This window comes from Schistocerca gregaria, chromosome 1 (genome assembly GCF_023897955.1).
Source record: "Schistocerca gregaria isolate iqSchGreg1 chromosome 1, iqSchGreg1.2, whole genome shotgun sequence".
NCBI lineage: Eukaryota > Metazoa > Arthropoda > Insecta > Orthoptera > Acrididae > Schistocerca > Schistocerca gregaria.
This window is the reverse complement of record NC_064920.1, coordinates 73,394,988-73,410,744: the sequence shown is the minus strand read 5'-3', so window position 1 is coordinate 73,410,744 and position 15,757 is coordinate 73,394,988. Positions and strand designations below refer to the sequence as shown.

Sequence of the window (15,757 nt, the reverse complement as noted above, 5' to 3'; positions counted from 1 at the left end):
GTGTTTATGGCCTGTCGCGGCTCGCGGCATGGCTTGCTTTTGTGCGCACTACCACCACTTACAATTTTTTTTAAAAAGAGAGAGAGAGAGAGAGAGAGAGAGAGAGAGAGAGAGAGAGAGAGAGAGAGAGGAATCGTCTCATTAGCGAAACAATGGCAAGAGACTGCAATTTGCTGTTACTTACACTGCTGCTTTCTTTGATAATGATCAACAAGAACCAAATAATACACTGCATATGATAGAAGATGTTCTGAATGAGAGTTTAGCAAAAAAATTTTCTCTGTTTGAAAATCTTTGCAGATGCCTCTTTAGTAAATTACATTCTGCACAGAAATTAGAGTCATCTTAGATTTAAAAATCTAGTCAATTGCTGTGGTTCATTTCTGTATCACTATTAGGCATAAAAATAATACGAATATAAACATGACATGATATGTATATTCTTCCGCGTTTGCTGTTGTCTCACTCTAATTTCGAAGTTTATTAGGCAGACAGGATTTAAATGAGATAGCATCAAACACATAACAATACATGGCAAAATGTTTATATTCGTATTATTCTTATGGTGAAGAGAATACATGTGATTCACAATTCATAGAAGTTCCTATTAGCAACCATCTCTTCTCACAGGTAGGAAAAAATTCAGAACATAGAATTGGCCCTACTGACAATCATCCCAAACAGTCTTGCCAGTCGGATTTTCGTAGTACATTGAAATGCTGCTACATTCGAAGATGAACAATACAGAATTTGTATTTACTTCGTTGCATAATGTATGAAAACGCAGTGGTCAAAACTCGGGGCACAGAAAAAAAACTCTTCTTCCACCTTTATTTTTATTTTTATATATTTACTGACGCAGAAGATTTGGTTCCAGTATTTATCTTTGTGCCTACAAAGCATGCCTGTGTAGCGCTACATATATTCGACGGCATAAGTTAGTTGTGGCAGCACCCACCAACATTTTTCAGAACTTCCGTTTGCTTTGCACTCGATTCGAAGCCGCAGGCACTTTTTTTTATTACAAAACCAGAAAAAAAAGTGCAACTTAGATTCGAGTAAATACGGTAGTCGTGATCACCCCATTCTGCACCGGTGGCTTGCACTAGCCAAGCCAAGTAAACAACCTTAACGCCGCGTACGCAATTCACTACATAGGCAGATACATGGGTTAACAGAATTAAATCTTGCCCTCATTGTTAAACATGGCATAAACACCAAGACTGTTCCTCCTGACAACCTCAGTGTTACACCTGTGGTAGGAAAGGCCATATGCAATCCATATCTTTGTAGCAGAACAAACATAAGAATTATGTCCACTCACAAAACTCTCGCCACAAGGCCCATGTCATTAATGCAGTATATCACCAGCTGCGACATAGTTGTGTGTGTATTCTATACAGGGCAGAAAAGGGACACATTCTCAACTTGTTGGAGGAGTTGGAGATTTATAAGGCCAAAAAGCATCAGCCCACAAGGGTACTTAATGGACAAAGAAGCAATTTTGTGCCCAATGCCCACTTTGCTTTATTTGATAACATACTACAATAACTATTTAATGCCTCGTGTGTTTTTACAAGCCTTCCTTGATGATTTATGTTGAGAACAGTATGCATTTGCCTTACTCCCATACATTCGTTGCTCTAATCCTGTAACTGATTATATCCTACCTACTCACGGATTGTATGGAAAGACTATATCATTCTATTTATTGACTGTTAATATGTTCTATAAATGTTTTCTGTGGGAGACATATCACGATGTACAAAAAGCCCTCTAGTGGTTAAGTTCTTCTGATAATTGATCTGCCTTTTCTTCAGTTATTTTGTCATATAGAAATTTTATCTTTCATAGGTAATTTATACATTGCTACAGGCAATATATTACATATATTTTATTTTTGACCATTCACCATTCACCATAAAAGTGTCAGACTTATTATCTTTATATATTTCCTTTTACTAATTTTATATGGGTAACTGTATCCATCTTTTACTTTATCACAATTGATTCCTATAATGATTATCAAAAAAGTCTGCTACATGTATTTTACCTAATGAGTTTTTATCAGATTATGGTTCTTACGTAAATGAAGAATACATCTAAGCCCACATCTATGAAGGAGGTAGGCAAACACATATCTAGTAGCTACTGCACTTCAGTAGGTTTTATACAATTACGCCAGTTGCAAAATGACTGTGTGGACGATGTGGCCTATATTACACCATATTTTAGAACTATGTGACGATGCTGTGCTGAGTATATTTATACATTTTGGCAATGCCATTACAGCGTTATCACATTAGGACACGTTGTAGAACAGGTACGCTGTACCTTATTTTATCTGTACATTTCCCATGTTGTATGATAGTATACTGCGATATGAAATGCTGTATTGTGTTGAAAGATAGACTGCCCACGAGGTGTATATACTTTTTTTATATTGTAGATCTGAAGATGGTCATTACTGACTGAAAGCAGTCATCATCAAAGGAATTTATATTGTGATCAAAGACTCGAATTAAAAAAAAATAAAAGAATGCAGTATATTCCAAGTCTGCAACTAGCAAGCATGTAGTTTCATTAGTCATACGCCAGTCAAACAAACTTTTTGTTCATTTACTTATTTGTGGGAAACATTGAAAATTCCAGTTGGACACGGGTGCCTCTGTCACATTGCTCAACTGTCACACATATGCCGGTCTAAAAACAGCACGTAACTAATGGCTTATAATGGACACAACATTCTCGTTCTCGGAACATGTACTTTGCCTACCATGTATCACTTGCATATGCGAACAGTGACTTTTACAGTGCTGCAACCACACAAGTGTGAACATATTTGGTCTTGATTCTTTTGATTTGATTGGCTTTAACATTCAGGACAATGTGCTGTCAGTGTCTGCATTCAATGCGGAAGACAGTGCAAAATCTAAAAGAATTCCTGGAACACTTTTCTGAAGGTTTGGGCAAAGTTAACAATTTTGTTGCACATATTACTCTGAAAGACAATGCTGAGGCAATGTTCTGGCATAAACACAAGCACTGGAATGAAGATATGAAGATGTGGAACACAAGAGCAGAAAAGGTGGTGAGGAAACGGTGGCCAATGGTGCACGGAATTGGACCACGCCGCGCCTCGAGCAACACCTAAAAGAAGGAAATATAAGCAACACTCCTGCTAGCCCCGGCTGCTCAGATCGCTACCAGATCATGGACATTAGTTATCAGTGATGTGTGACAACTTGACTGTACAGTTCACATATTAAGGACTCTAATTATATTGCAAGTATCCCCTTGTTTGTGACTACTATTTGTAAATCTCCAAAGTTAGTAATGTCAATTTGCTTTCTAGAAATAAAACTACTAATGTTATTTGTTTGAATTGTTGTACAGCATTCCGAGAAAGCCTCATCCCTTAGGCACCGTATTAGCAACGAGTTGGTAAGACCCCACAAAATTCTTCCTGCAAAGCTACCTTCAGTGCAACCCATGATGTAAGATCCTTCTCACCCTGAATAAAAAGCCTAGCGAAACCTTCAAGTTATTCTGTAGTGAAAACAAGCATTTGCAGTTCACTCCAACCCATCAGAAACACCATTTCCTTCCTGACAGCATCCTGCAGCAGTTCCAAGGCTACGTGGCCCAACTATGAACACCACCTTCACAAAATCATAGTGAGCACCATACCTTCATCCACCATGACCTCACAGCATGCACACGTGATGCTTCAGGTTGATGCTTACCAACTGCCACTCCACTCTCAGTATTCAGGCCCACTCCACTCCTTGGGGACGAAATGTTCTCCATTCATCTGATTGCAGTCACAACATCCATCTCCATAGACAGGCTCAAGCCAGCGTAAGTTGTAGAGGCCCCTCCAGCCAATCAGCACAGCATCATCGAGGTGGAGTCACCCCACTTACCACCAGATCCAGCCACAACACCACCGACACCGTACTCGATACAACACACGCCAACACCTTCTGCTGTCCCTGATGTACCACCGTCAACACCGCCCCATGATGGCATGTCCGAACCACCAGCTGACACTGTATCTGGTCTACCACTAACCGAATACATGAGTAACACTCCTCAGTGCCTGGGACCACGATGTCATCACCGCACTACCCTTTCTGCAGACTCCAGCCAACATTGGCAGCACCCTGCCCCAAATGTGCCCCCCACTCTCAACAGTGTTGTCACCATCGCCACTAGCATCCGCACCATTGGAGCAGCGATGCTACTTCACACGCTATCAGTGCCATGTGTAGGAGCTGCCCATGCCCATCCTCGCATCGGAAACCAAATCCACGAACACAAGCACAGCAGCACCAACTCATGCATTCCCCCACAGCAAGCACTGTCTGTCAGCTTCAAATACCCCTATATGTGATTGACACCTCTATTTTACTCTCAAAAGGGGGGAACTGTGTAGCGACTCCTTCCAATGCCTCCATCTGTAGCAGCAGAGAAGGGGCTGTGTAGACCAGAAACCAGCCCCCCAACACTCTCACTGGTCAGCTTTGCCGGAGAGAGAATACAGGCATCCACACTTTCCAGATACAAGGCACATGGAGCTTATCACTCGAGCAGTCTCTTGTTCCGCTCCGATGAGGCAACAACCCCTGCCGTGCTCTCAGCAGCTCACTTGTGCCGTGCAACACCACGTGGCTCACGTCTTCGTCTGCCATATTTTGCCAGGGTGTGCACGAACAGGATTCTTATTCCGCATTCGGTGTCAGTGTACTTTTGCAGTTCATTTAACAAGATGAGTACTACTGGATCAAAGCGTGATGCAGACACCTGGTTCATCCTCCCAGTATCAGCAATTGGAGAACTGCATGCAGAGTAGCACAAAAAGTGTAGTGAAGTGCAGTGCGTGCCAGGAAACCAGACGGATTTAGTTCTATTTCATCCCCAGCCATTTTAGTGTCCCTTTGTCACCAAGCGTGCCATTGAAGTAGGCTTTCCTGTGCCGCCAGACGACATCAAACAAAGGCTGTAAGCCAGTCACGGTCCACCCAACCCATAGTCTCCACATGAGCGAGTACCCTCCTTGATTAAGAGTTATTAGCTCATTGAATTTTACTGTAGTTGTCAGCTAATAGGTTAGTATGTTAGAACCATCCCACACATATATTCCAGCACACCCCAGCATTTATTGTCATTTTTCTTAACTAGCGCACCACTTAGGCACCTATTCCCCTTGGGGGTATAGAAGGGAAAATAAATTATTCCTGCGAGGTAAAAAAAAGATTTGCTAGAAGAAATTGAAATTTACCTGCAATTATTCAAACAGACGTATGGCGTAAGAAAGCTGTAATTTGTCCTGCAGTTTTACAGACGTATAGTCTAATCTCTTACCAATGCAAATGATGCTACTGCAAGTATGTTAATAGTTTCTTAGGTTGACTGGATAAGTAAATACACTATGCTCTGCATGCTTAAACTACAGTTTTGCTGAAAAAAGCCAATGTCTGAATAATTTATATATCTTTGACATGATTCTGTGTACAGTTCACCGAACTTGTATATCTGTCTTTTGTGGACTGTATTGTGGTGACCGATTGAGGAAGATGTGTAACAGAATATAGAAAATGCCACTAAATGAAGCAGAGTGTTTAGTATACTGCTTTTGTTTGTTCATCCGTCTAACTATTTTATTGTATAAACTGGTTTATGTTTGTACAACATAAATGTAGAACAAAAATTACCTGAAACAGAGAATTTACCACACCTGTAAATGGGGCCAAAAGACTTGAAATGTGATAGTGCATTTAAAAAATGTTCCTGAAGGTAGCTTTAATACTCACTTCCTTCTATTTAATGATAATGACTGTGGGTTATATTTTTAATGTGTATTTGTAAGACCTTAACTTGAAAATGTGTTTAGTTAGGGAGTTGTGGATTGCCAATTGCAAGTAAGATGTACAAAGTGACACACGGGAGATGGACGGTTTTTAATGAAATAATACTTAGTCAGCTTTAAAATTAATGCATGTTTATTTACACAGAATCAAAGCTCATTATTTGCATTTTAGTTAACAAAGTTATTTATGAAAAATAATGTCGCCAAGGTGCTGTCCATCATTTCAAATACAGGACTCAAGTCTCTTCTCAAAATCCTTCATCACGCGCACTAAAATCTCTGCACGGATGGCAGCAATTTCTTGACTGATTGCATTCGTCAACTCGTCCAAATTTCGTGGTTTGTGGTTGTAGACACAGTTCTTAAGGTACCCCACAGAAAAAAGTCACATACTGACAAGTTGGGAGACCTGGGAGGCCAAGGAACATTGCCAAAACATGAGATAATACGGCCATGATACATGCATCTAAGAACTGTCATTGAAGTGTTCGCGGTGTGCGATGTTGCCCCATCCTGCTGGAACCAAACACATTTTAAAGGGATTCGTCGTCTTCTTAGTACTGGTTTCAAGAATGTTTCAAGCATATGAATGTAACGAACCGAATTAAAAGTAACTGTGGCCCCATTCTCTTCAAAAAAATAAGGTCCAATAATGCCAACAGAGCCAAGAGCACACCAGACTGTTACTTTTTTCTGAGTGTAGAGGACGCTGGTGGATAAGGTGTGCATGCTCTGGAGCCCAGTAATGTAGGTTTTGCTTATTCACGGTCTCGTTTAATGAAAATGAGCTTCATCTCTCATTAATGAAATTTCATTTTCATTCGATCCCAAAATAACTTGCATTCTGTAAACGAAGTCTTCTTATACACCAAAATCAGTTTCCTTAAGTTGTTGGACAATGAGCATTTTGTAGGGATTGAATTTTAATTCTTTATGCAAAATTCGTCTAACCGATTCACGATTGATTCGTAACTCACTAGCATGACGTCTAGCTGACCATCCTGGGCTTTTGACTGCCGCTTGCCTTACCCTTTCAACCTTTTATGGTGTTGTTACTCTGCGTCTCGGGACAGGATGCTTTTTATCCAGTATGTTTCCAGTTGATCTGAAGTTTTCCACCCATATGAGGATTGTGTTATGGCTTGGAACAGCTCCATGTCGACCGACATTAAACCGCACACGAAACAATCGCTGCGTAGCAATAATAGACTCGCCACTTTTCACGAAACTGTCATAGACAAACACTCAACATTGCAAGTACCACTACTCCATAGTGACTGAGTAAATTAAATGGCATCTTGTGTGGGTCACAACTATCCCCACCATGACCACCTCCCACCACAGTGCCCTCAGTACTACACAGTTCAAAACCGTCCGTCTCCCGTGTGTCACCCTGTACTACACTACATGACTTTTGCACCTTTTTCCGTGTAATAAATGCAACACTATGTTTAAAAACAAAGATTCCAAGACTTACCAAGCGGGAAAGTGCCGGCAGACAGGCACATGAACAAAACACACAAACACACACACAGAATTACTAGCTTTCGCAACCGATGGTTGCTTCTTCAGGAAGGAGAGGGAAAGACGAAAGGATGTGGGATCCTTTCGTCTTTCCCTCTCCTTCCTGAAGAAGCAACCATCGGTTGCGAAAGCTAGTAATTCTGTGTGTGTGTTTGTGTGTTTTGTTCATGTGCCTGTCCGCCGGCGCTTTCCCGCTTGGTAAGTCTTGGAATCTTTGTTTTTAATATATTTTTCCCATGTGGAAGTTTCTTTCTATTTTATTTACAACACTATGTTTATTTACAGTTATTTTGGACTAAGAATGTATTCTTTAAGGAGCTTAGAATAAACCTGGTTAACAGCCCAAAAAGCAAGACATTTTGATACATTTAAGTTATGTAGTGTGGTAGAAGGGGTAGGGGAAGATTAATTGCACAACTGTATTTCAAGTCTATTACACAATTAATAAATATCTACCTTAAATTATCCCAGTTCTTGTCCCTATGAAAAGTCACAGACCAATAGCGATCATCCTCCACTCGGACCTATAACAAGTGGACATAGTAAGTTAATAATTCTTACTCAAAATCTAGTACAAGAGAAAACATACATTAACTTTCTTTTTCATTTTTTGTTCTGGTTAGAGGTCCTTAGTAAGGTGTCTCAAATCATCAATCTTGCTATTCTACATGTACATTTAACCTAATTTCTACTATACAAGGCAGTCAGATTTGAAATGTTCTCTATAGCTAACAAACTGAAAATAAAACTGTTTGCCCCACATACCTCTTTCAATAAACTTAGTTCTGGTAACATGCACGGTGCTCTTAATCGAACACTTTGCCCTTGGTAGTGGATGGTGTCCAGGTAAACAACATTCACATGTGCATAGCACAAGGTGCCTTGGTCAATATCTCGAGGCATCAGCAACCGTGGTTCTACAGCCAGTACATATAAATGACGAAATGCTTGTAAATGGTACCTGTAAAAACCAAAGTTATATTTAGCACACAATTTATTTCACATGATATTTCACAGAGCCCATGTAATTTCGGCTTATCACTTTCACATGAAGCGCAAAATATTTCAAAATTCCTTAAATGAGCGACAAATGTAACTCAATTCTAAAAATAATTCGTTCTATTTTCTTTAATTCTATTGCACACAGCATTTTTATTTAACCAGCGTCATAAAACATAGAAAGCAGCTGAATTTATGCAAGAAAAGAATCAAATCATATCTTTGTAACAGGAAAAAATTTTTGATAGGAATAACTCTAATTATCAGTTACCATTTGTTTCAGAAGTAATTATGCATGTAGGACCTCAATATTCCATCTCTGATGCCTTGCTTTTGCTTGTGTATGTTTCATCAGTCACATTACAATACATTTGTTTTTTCTTTTCTTTTGCAGGTGACATAAATGCTGTGAAAAACAGCAAATTAAATATATACTTAATTTACTGTATTGACCTGCATGCAAGTCGGAACCAGTAAGAGAGAACGTGATGAAAAGTGGAACATCAAATGAGTTGTTTCAGATGAACAAGAACGTGAGCATTAAAACCATGTCAGGGGCTCAAGTAGAGATAGAACCCAAATTCTTATGACAGAAAAGTTACAACAATAAAAAACGTTGTTCAATAATCTGTAGCTCTTAGAGTGAAAGAATTAGGAGATACAGATTTTTACAGCTATGTGGTTCTGTAATTGTAAGAAAAGAAGGATAAGTTAGGCTTCAAGGACAAAAAGGAAGAGAGTTGGAAAGAAGTTTGAGGTAGAAGGAAGGAGGCCTCATGTCTACAAGATGTATTAGGTTTGGTGGTGGTTTGATAGGTGTATCTGCAATGTTGTTAGATATGCTTATCAAAGTCATGGGTACAACAAGATAGAGTGCTCATAGCTATTTGTTTCATCAGTTAGTTTTGTATACTTATAATGACCCCTCCTCCAATGAACCATGGACCTTGTCATTGGTGGGAAGGCTGGCATGCCTCAGTGATGCACATAGCCATACCATAGGTGCAACCACAATGGAGGGGTATCTTTTTTTGAAAGATTTTGTGACTCCTTCAGCTGCCATTCTCTTTATTTATGTACTATTGTACAATTTCAGCCTTAGGCGAGTTCCAAGTATTTTATGGGTGATTTTTTAGAAGTAAATTATGCTATGTATGTTGTTGCTCCTATGACTCCATGTTATGCTCATAAAATAAATCCGAGATGTTTTACACTATTTTAGGAGCACATTATTTTCAAGTAGTTGTTGCAAAGCTTTGCTCAAAAGTAATGTGCTCCTAAAATACCATGAAACATCTCGGATTTTTTTTACGACCATAACATGAAGTCACATGAGCAATGACATGTTGTTGTTGTTGTTGTTGTTGTTGTGGTCTTCAGTCCTGAGACTGGTTTGATGCAGCTCTCCATGTTACTCTATCCTGTGCAAGCTTCTTCATCTTCCAGTACTTGCTGCAACCTACATCCTTCTGAATCTGCTTAGTGTATTCATCTCTTGGTCTCCCTCTACGATTTTTACCCTCCACGCTGCCCTCCAATGCTAAATTTGTGATCCCTTGATGCCTCAAAACATGTCCTACCAACCGGTCCCTTCTTTTTGTCAAGTTGTGCCACAAACTCCTCTTCTCCCCAATTCTATTCAATACCTCCTCATTAGTTATATGATCTACCCATCTAATTTTCAGCATTCTTCTGTACCACCACATTTCGAAAGCTTCTATTCTCTTCTTGTCCAAACTAGTTATTGTCCATGTTTCACTTCCATACATGGCTACACTCCATACAAATACTTTCAGAAACGACTTCCTGACCATTAAATCTATACTCGATGTTAACAAATTTCTCTTCTTCAGAAACGCTTTCCTTGGCATTGCCAGTCTACATTTTATATCCTCTCTACTTCGACCATAATCAGTTATTTTACTCCCTAAATAGCAAAACTCCTTTACTACTTTAAGTGTCTCATTTCCTAATCCAATTCCCTCAGCATCACCCGATTTAATTTGACTACATTCCATTATCCTCGTTTTCCTTTTGTTGATGTTCGTCTTATATGCCCCTTTTAAGACACTGTCCATTCCGTTCAACTGCTCTTCCAAGTCCTTTGCTGTCTCTGACAGAATTACAATGTCATCAGCAAACCTCAAAGTTTTTATTTCTTCTCCGTGAATTTTAACACCTACTCCAAATTTTTCTTTTGTTTCCTTTACTGCTTGCTCAGTATACAGATTGAATAACATCGGGGAGAGACTACAACCCTGTCTTACTTCCTTCCCAACCACTGCTTGCCTTTCATGTCCCTCGACTCTTATAACTGCCATTTGGTTTCTGTACAAATTGTAAATAGCCTTACACTCCCTGTATTTTACCCCTGCCACCTTTAGAATTTGAAAGAGAGTAATCCAGTCAACATTGTCAAAAGCTTTCTCTAAGTCTACAAATGCTAGAAACGTAGGTTTGCCTTTTCTTAATCTTTCTTCTAAGATAAGTCGTAAGGTTAGTATTGCCTCACGTGTTCCAACATTTCTGCGGAATCCAAACTGATCTTCCGCAAGGTCCGCTTCTACCAGTTTTTCCATTCGTCTGCAAAGAATTCGTGTTAGTATTTTGCAGCTGTGACTTATTAAACTGATAGTTCGGTAATTTTCACATCTGTCAACACCTGCTTTCTTTGGGATTGGAATTATTATATTCTTCTTGAAGTCTGAGGGTATTTCACCTGTCTCATAAATCTTGCTCACCAGATGGTAGAGTTTTGTCATGACTGGCTCTCTCAAGGCCGTCAGTAGTTCTAATGGAATGTTGTCTACTCCCGGGGCCTTGTTTCGACTCAGGTCTTTCAGTGCTCTGTCAAACTCTTCCCGCAGTATTGTATCTCCCATTTCATCTTCATCTGCATCCTCTTCCATTTCCAGTACATCACCCTTGTATAAACCTTCTATATACTCCTTCCACCTTTCCGCCTTCCCTTCTTTGCTTAGAACTGGGTTTCCATCTGAGCTCTTGATATTCATACAAGTGGCTCTCATTTCTCCAAAGGTCTCTTTAATTTTCCTGTAGACAGTATCTATCTTACCCCTAGTGAGATAAGCCTCTACATCCTTACATTTGTCCTCTAGCCATCCCTGCTTAGCCATTTTACACTTCCCGTCGATCTCATTTTTTAGACGTTTGTTTTCCTTTTTGCCTGCTTCATTTACTGCATTTTTATATTTTCTCCTTTCATCAATTAAATTCAATATTTCTTCTGTTACCCAAGGATTTCTATCAGCCCTCGTCTTTTTACCTACTTTATCTTCTGCTGCCTTCACTACTTCATCCCTCAGAGCTACCCATTCTTCTTCTACTGTATTTCTTTCCTCCATTCCTGTCAATTGTTCCCTTATGCTCTCCCTGAAACTCTCTACAACCTCTGGTTCTTTCAGTTTATCCAGGTCCCATCTCCTTAAATTAGCACCTTTTTGTAGTTTCTTCAGTTTTAATCTACAGTTCATAACCAATAGACTGTGGTCAGAGTCCACATCTGCCCCTGGAAGTGTCTTACAATTTAAAACCTGATTCCTAAATCTCTGTCTTACCATTATATAATCTATCTGATACCTTTTAGTATCTCCAGGATTCCTCCATTAATACAACCTTCTTTTATGATTCTTAAACCAAGTATTAGCTATGATTAAGTTATGCTCTGTGCAAAATTCTACCAGATGGCTTCCTATTTCATTTCTTCCCCCCAATCCATATTCACCTACTATGTTTCCTTCTCTCCCTTTTCCTATGGACGAATTCCAGTCACCCATAACTATTAAATTTTCGTCTCCCTTCACTACCTGAATAATTTCTTTTATCTCATCATAGATTTCCTCAATTTCTTCATCATCTGCACAGATAGTTGGCATATAAACTTGTACTACTGTAGTAGGCGTGGGCTTTGTGTCTATCTTGGCCACAATAATGCGTTCACTATGCTGTTTGTAGTAGCTTACCCGCACTCCTATTTTTTTTTTTATTCATTATTATACCTACTCCTGCATTACCCCTATTTGATTTTGTATTTATAACCCTGTATTCAGCTGACCAAAAGTCTTGTTCCTCCTGCCACCGAACTTCACTAATTCCCACTATATCTAACTTTAACCTATTCCCTTTTTAAATTTTCTAACCTACCTGCTCGATTAAGGGATCTGACATTCCACGCTCCGATCCGTAGAACGCCAGTTTTCTTTCTCCTGGGTAGTCCCCGCCCGGAGATCCGAATGGGGGACTATTTTACCTCCGGAATATTTTACCCAAGAGAACGCCATCATCATTTAATCATACAGTAAAGCTGCATGCCCTTGGGAAAGATTATGGCTGTAGTTTCCCCTTGCTTTCAGCCGTTCGCAGTACCAGCACAGCAAGGCCGTTTTGGTTAATGTTACAAGGCCAGATCAGTCAATCATCCAGACTGTTGCCCCTGCAACTACTGAAAAGGCTGCTGCCACTCTTCAGGAACCACATGTTTGTCTGGCCTCTCAACAGACACCCCTCCGTGTGGTTGCACCTACGGTACGGCCATCTGTATTGCTGAGGCACACAAGCCTCCCCACCAACGGCAAGGTCCATGGTTCATGGGGGGAGGAGCAATGACATACACGGTGTAATTTACTACTAAAAATCATCCAAAAAATACGTGAAAATGGCCTAAGGTTGAAACTGTACAACTGTACCTGCAGGAAAAAAAAATGGCTCAAGGTATCACATTGAAAATTAAGGAAGGGTATCTGTTCGCAGGGCAGACAAACGTATGGTTCCTGAAGAAGGGTAGCAGCCTTTTCAGTAGTTGCAGGGGCAACAGTCTGGATGATTGACTGAACTGGCCTTGTAACATCAACCAAGACAGCTTTGCTGTGCTGGTACTGTGAACGGCTGAATGCAAGGGGAAACTACAGCCGTAATTTTTCCCAAGGACACGTGGCTCTACTGTATGGTTAAATGATGATGGCAGCCTCCTGGGTAAAATATTCCAGAGGTAAAATAGTCCCCCATTTGAATGTCTGGGTGGGAACCACTCACAAGCAAAACTCGCCATCGCACCCTGGCAGATTTAGTGGTAAGAGGGCCCAGTGGACAGCCCCGTCAAAAACTGAACACAGATCAAGCATGAAAACAGGAGGAGTGTTTACTGAACTGTGAACAATCCAAGGACAAGAAGTGCAATATAGATCAGCAACAAAGAGCAGAGATGTCCTGGCCAAGTGGGCGGGCCATTTTCAAATCTTCCTCATGCAAATTATTATTATTATTATTATTATTATTATTATTATTATTGCAATTTACTCAAATTTGTCTCTGTGTCATTTGCAACAGTGAGGTGTAAGGTTCAGTCCTACAGTGACACTTGATTCTGCACAACTACTATATTAGCAGCGAAAGGAAGTGGCTTTTGAATAGGAAGTGCAAATGCTTCCTGACAAGTCAACCGAATCCTCCACCGGAAAACACGTCTTATGTGTCATACATGTCATTAGTCACAGAACATGTGTCATATGATAGGGATCTCTCATCAACGCACCCAATTTGTACACCTGCTAAATGGGTGAGATATGCCTCCTTGGATGGTCGATTGGTTTGGGACATAAAGGGACCAAACTACGGGGTCATCAGTCCCTTTTTTCTGATGCAAACAAGGCTCTAGGTAAAATAACACCAAATTTAATTTGTGGTGGTAAAAGGGGGTAAAAGGAATGGGGAACCACACCGATAGAGAAAACAAAAGAAAGGAACATAAAAAGAGGGAAAATGTACACCACAAGGGAAAGTAGAGGAAGGTATTGAAACCATGGAGCAGATGGTCTGGGCTGGCTGACCACAAAAATAAAAGAGGATGAGACAGCCACTCTGAGACACATGAAAATGTCCAGCAAAAAGACAAGGCGAGATGAACACACACAGGGAAAAGACAAACAATAAGGCAAACAAATTGCACAGAAATGATTGTGGACATAGAGTGAAATCGGAGGGAGGGTGGAGGCCTCAGAGAGAAGGCCAGACGTCCAACCTTAGATGGTAAGGAAAAAAAAAAAAAAAAAACACCTCACGAATAAAGCATACAACTAAATCTGCTGACGAGGTATTGTCGCCCAGTACCACAGGCAGGGTGTTGAGAAGGTTAAAAATTCGCAGCAGAGCAGCTAAAAGTGGGCAGTTTAACAAGATGTGGATGGCGCTCATTGGTGAGCCACAGTGACACTGAGGAGGGTCCTCACAACGGAGGAGGAGAGCATGTGTTAGCCACATATGGCTGATGTGGAGCTGGCAAAAGGACAACAAATTCCCTACAAGTGGCATGCAAGCATGACTGCCACACATTTGTTGTCTCCTTGATAACATGAAGTTTATTTGGTGTACTGAGGGTGCACCATTCAGTATCCCAGATCGTGTAAACTTTGCAGTGGAAGACTATTCGCAAATCGGTCTCTGGTAGGCCAAGTTCCAGAGTTGGTTTACTGGTAGCCTGTTTGGCCAGGTGCTCAGCAAGTTCATTTCCCGGTATCCCAACATGTCCTGTGGTCCAAAGGAAGGTCACTGAACGTCCACGGTTCTCAAGGGCATAAAGAGACTCATGGATGGTCATTATCATAGGATGTCCAGGAAAGCACTGGTCGAGAGCTTGTAGCCTGCTTAAGGAGTCACTACAGATGACAAAGGACTCATCAGCGTAGGAGCGGATATGCTCAAGGGCGTGATAAAAGGCTACCAACACTGCAACCATCTGGCAAGAAGCGCTGTTCAGTATTTCCAACATGAGTGTAAGCGCAGCCAACAATACTGTCAACCATTGATTCATTGGTGTAGGCTATTTCTGAGTCATGGAAATCGATGAGAAGAGAGAGAAATTGCTGACAGAGGACCTCAGGTGGAATGGAGCCTTTTAGGTCTTGTGATAGGTGCAGGTGAAGCATTGGCCAAGGTATGGACCATGGAGGTGTGTGAAAGTGGACCCACAGGAAAGGTTAGGGGGAAAGTGTCAAGTTCATTAAGAAGCAACGGAACAAGGAAGGCAAGTGTATTCCCAGTGCTGGCCCACCATTTCGGGAGATGGATCACCATGTTAGGAAACACCGAGTGAGGTGGTGCAATGGTTAGCACACTGGACTAGAATTCAGGAGGACGACAGTTCAAACCCGCATACGGCCATCCTCATTTAGGCTTTCCATGATTTCCCTAAATTGTTCCAGGCAAATGCCAGGATGGTTCCTTTGAAAGGGCGCAGCCAACTTTCTTCCGCGTCCTTCCCTGATCCGATGAGACTGATGACCTTGCTGCCTGGTCTCCTCCCTCAAAACAACCCAACAAACCCCTATGTGTTAGGAAAAACATCTC

At 40.8% G+C, this 15,757-nt stretch overlaps 1 protein-coding gene across 2 annotated transcripts in view; it reads right to left on the bottom strand.

The window, feature by feature from the left end:
* Positions 1-15,757, bottom strand: part of LOC126333765 (anaphase-promoting complex subunit 1) — a 353,884-nt gene that overhangs the window by 58,902 nt on the left and 279,225 nt on the right. For both annotated transcript variants that reach the window (XM_049996770.1, XM_049996779.1), the window contains exons 28-29: positions 8,162-8,357; positions 7,853-7,920 (exon numbers count right to left, since the gene is read on the bottom strand). In XM_049996770.1, coding sequence (XP_049852727.1) covers positions 7,853-7,920; positions 8,162-8,357 — 264 coding nt within the window. The remainder of the gene's footprint in view (positions 1-7,852; positions 7,921-8,161; positions 8,358-15,757) is intronic.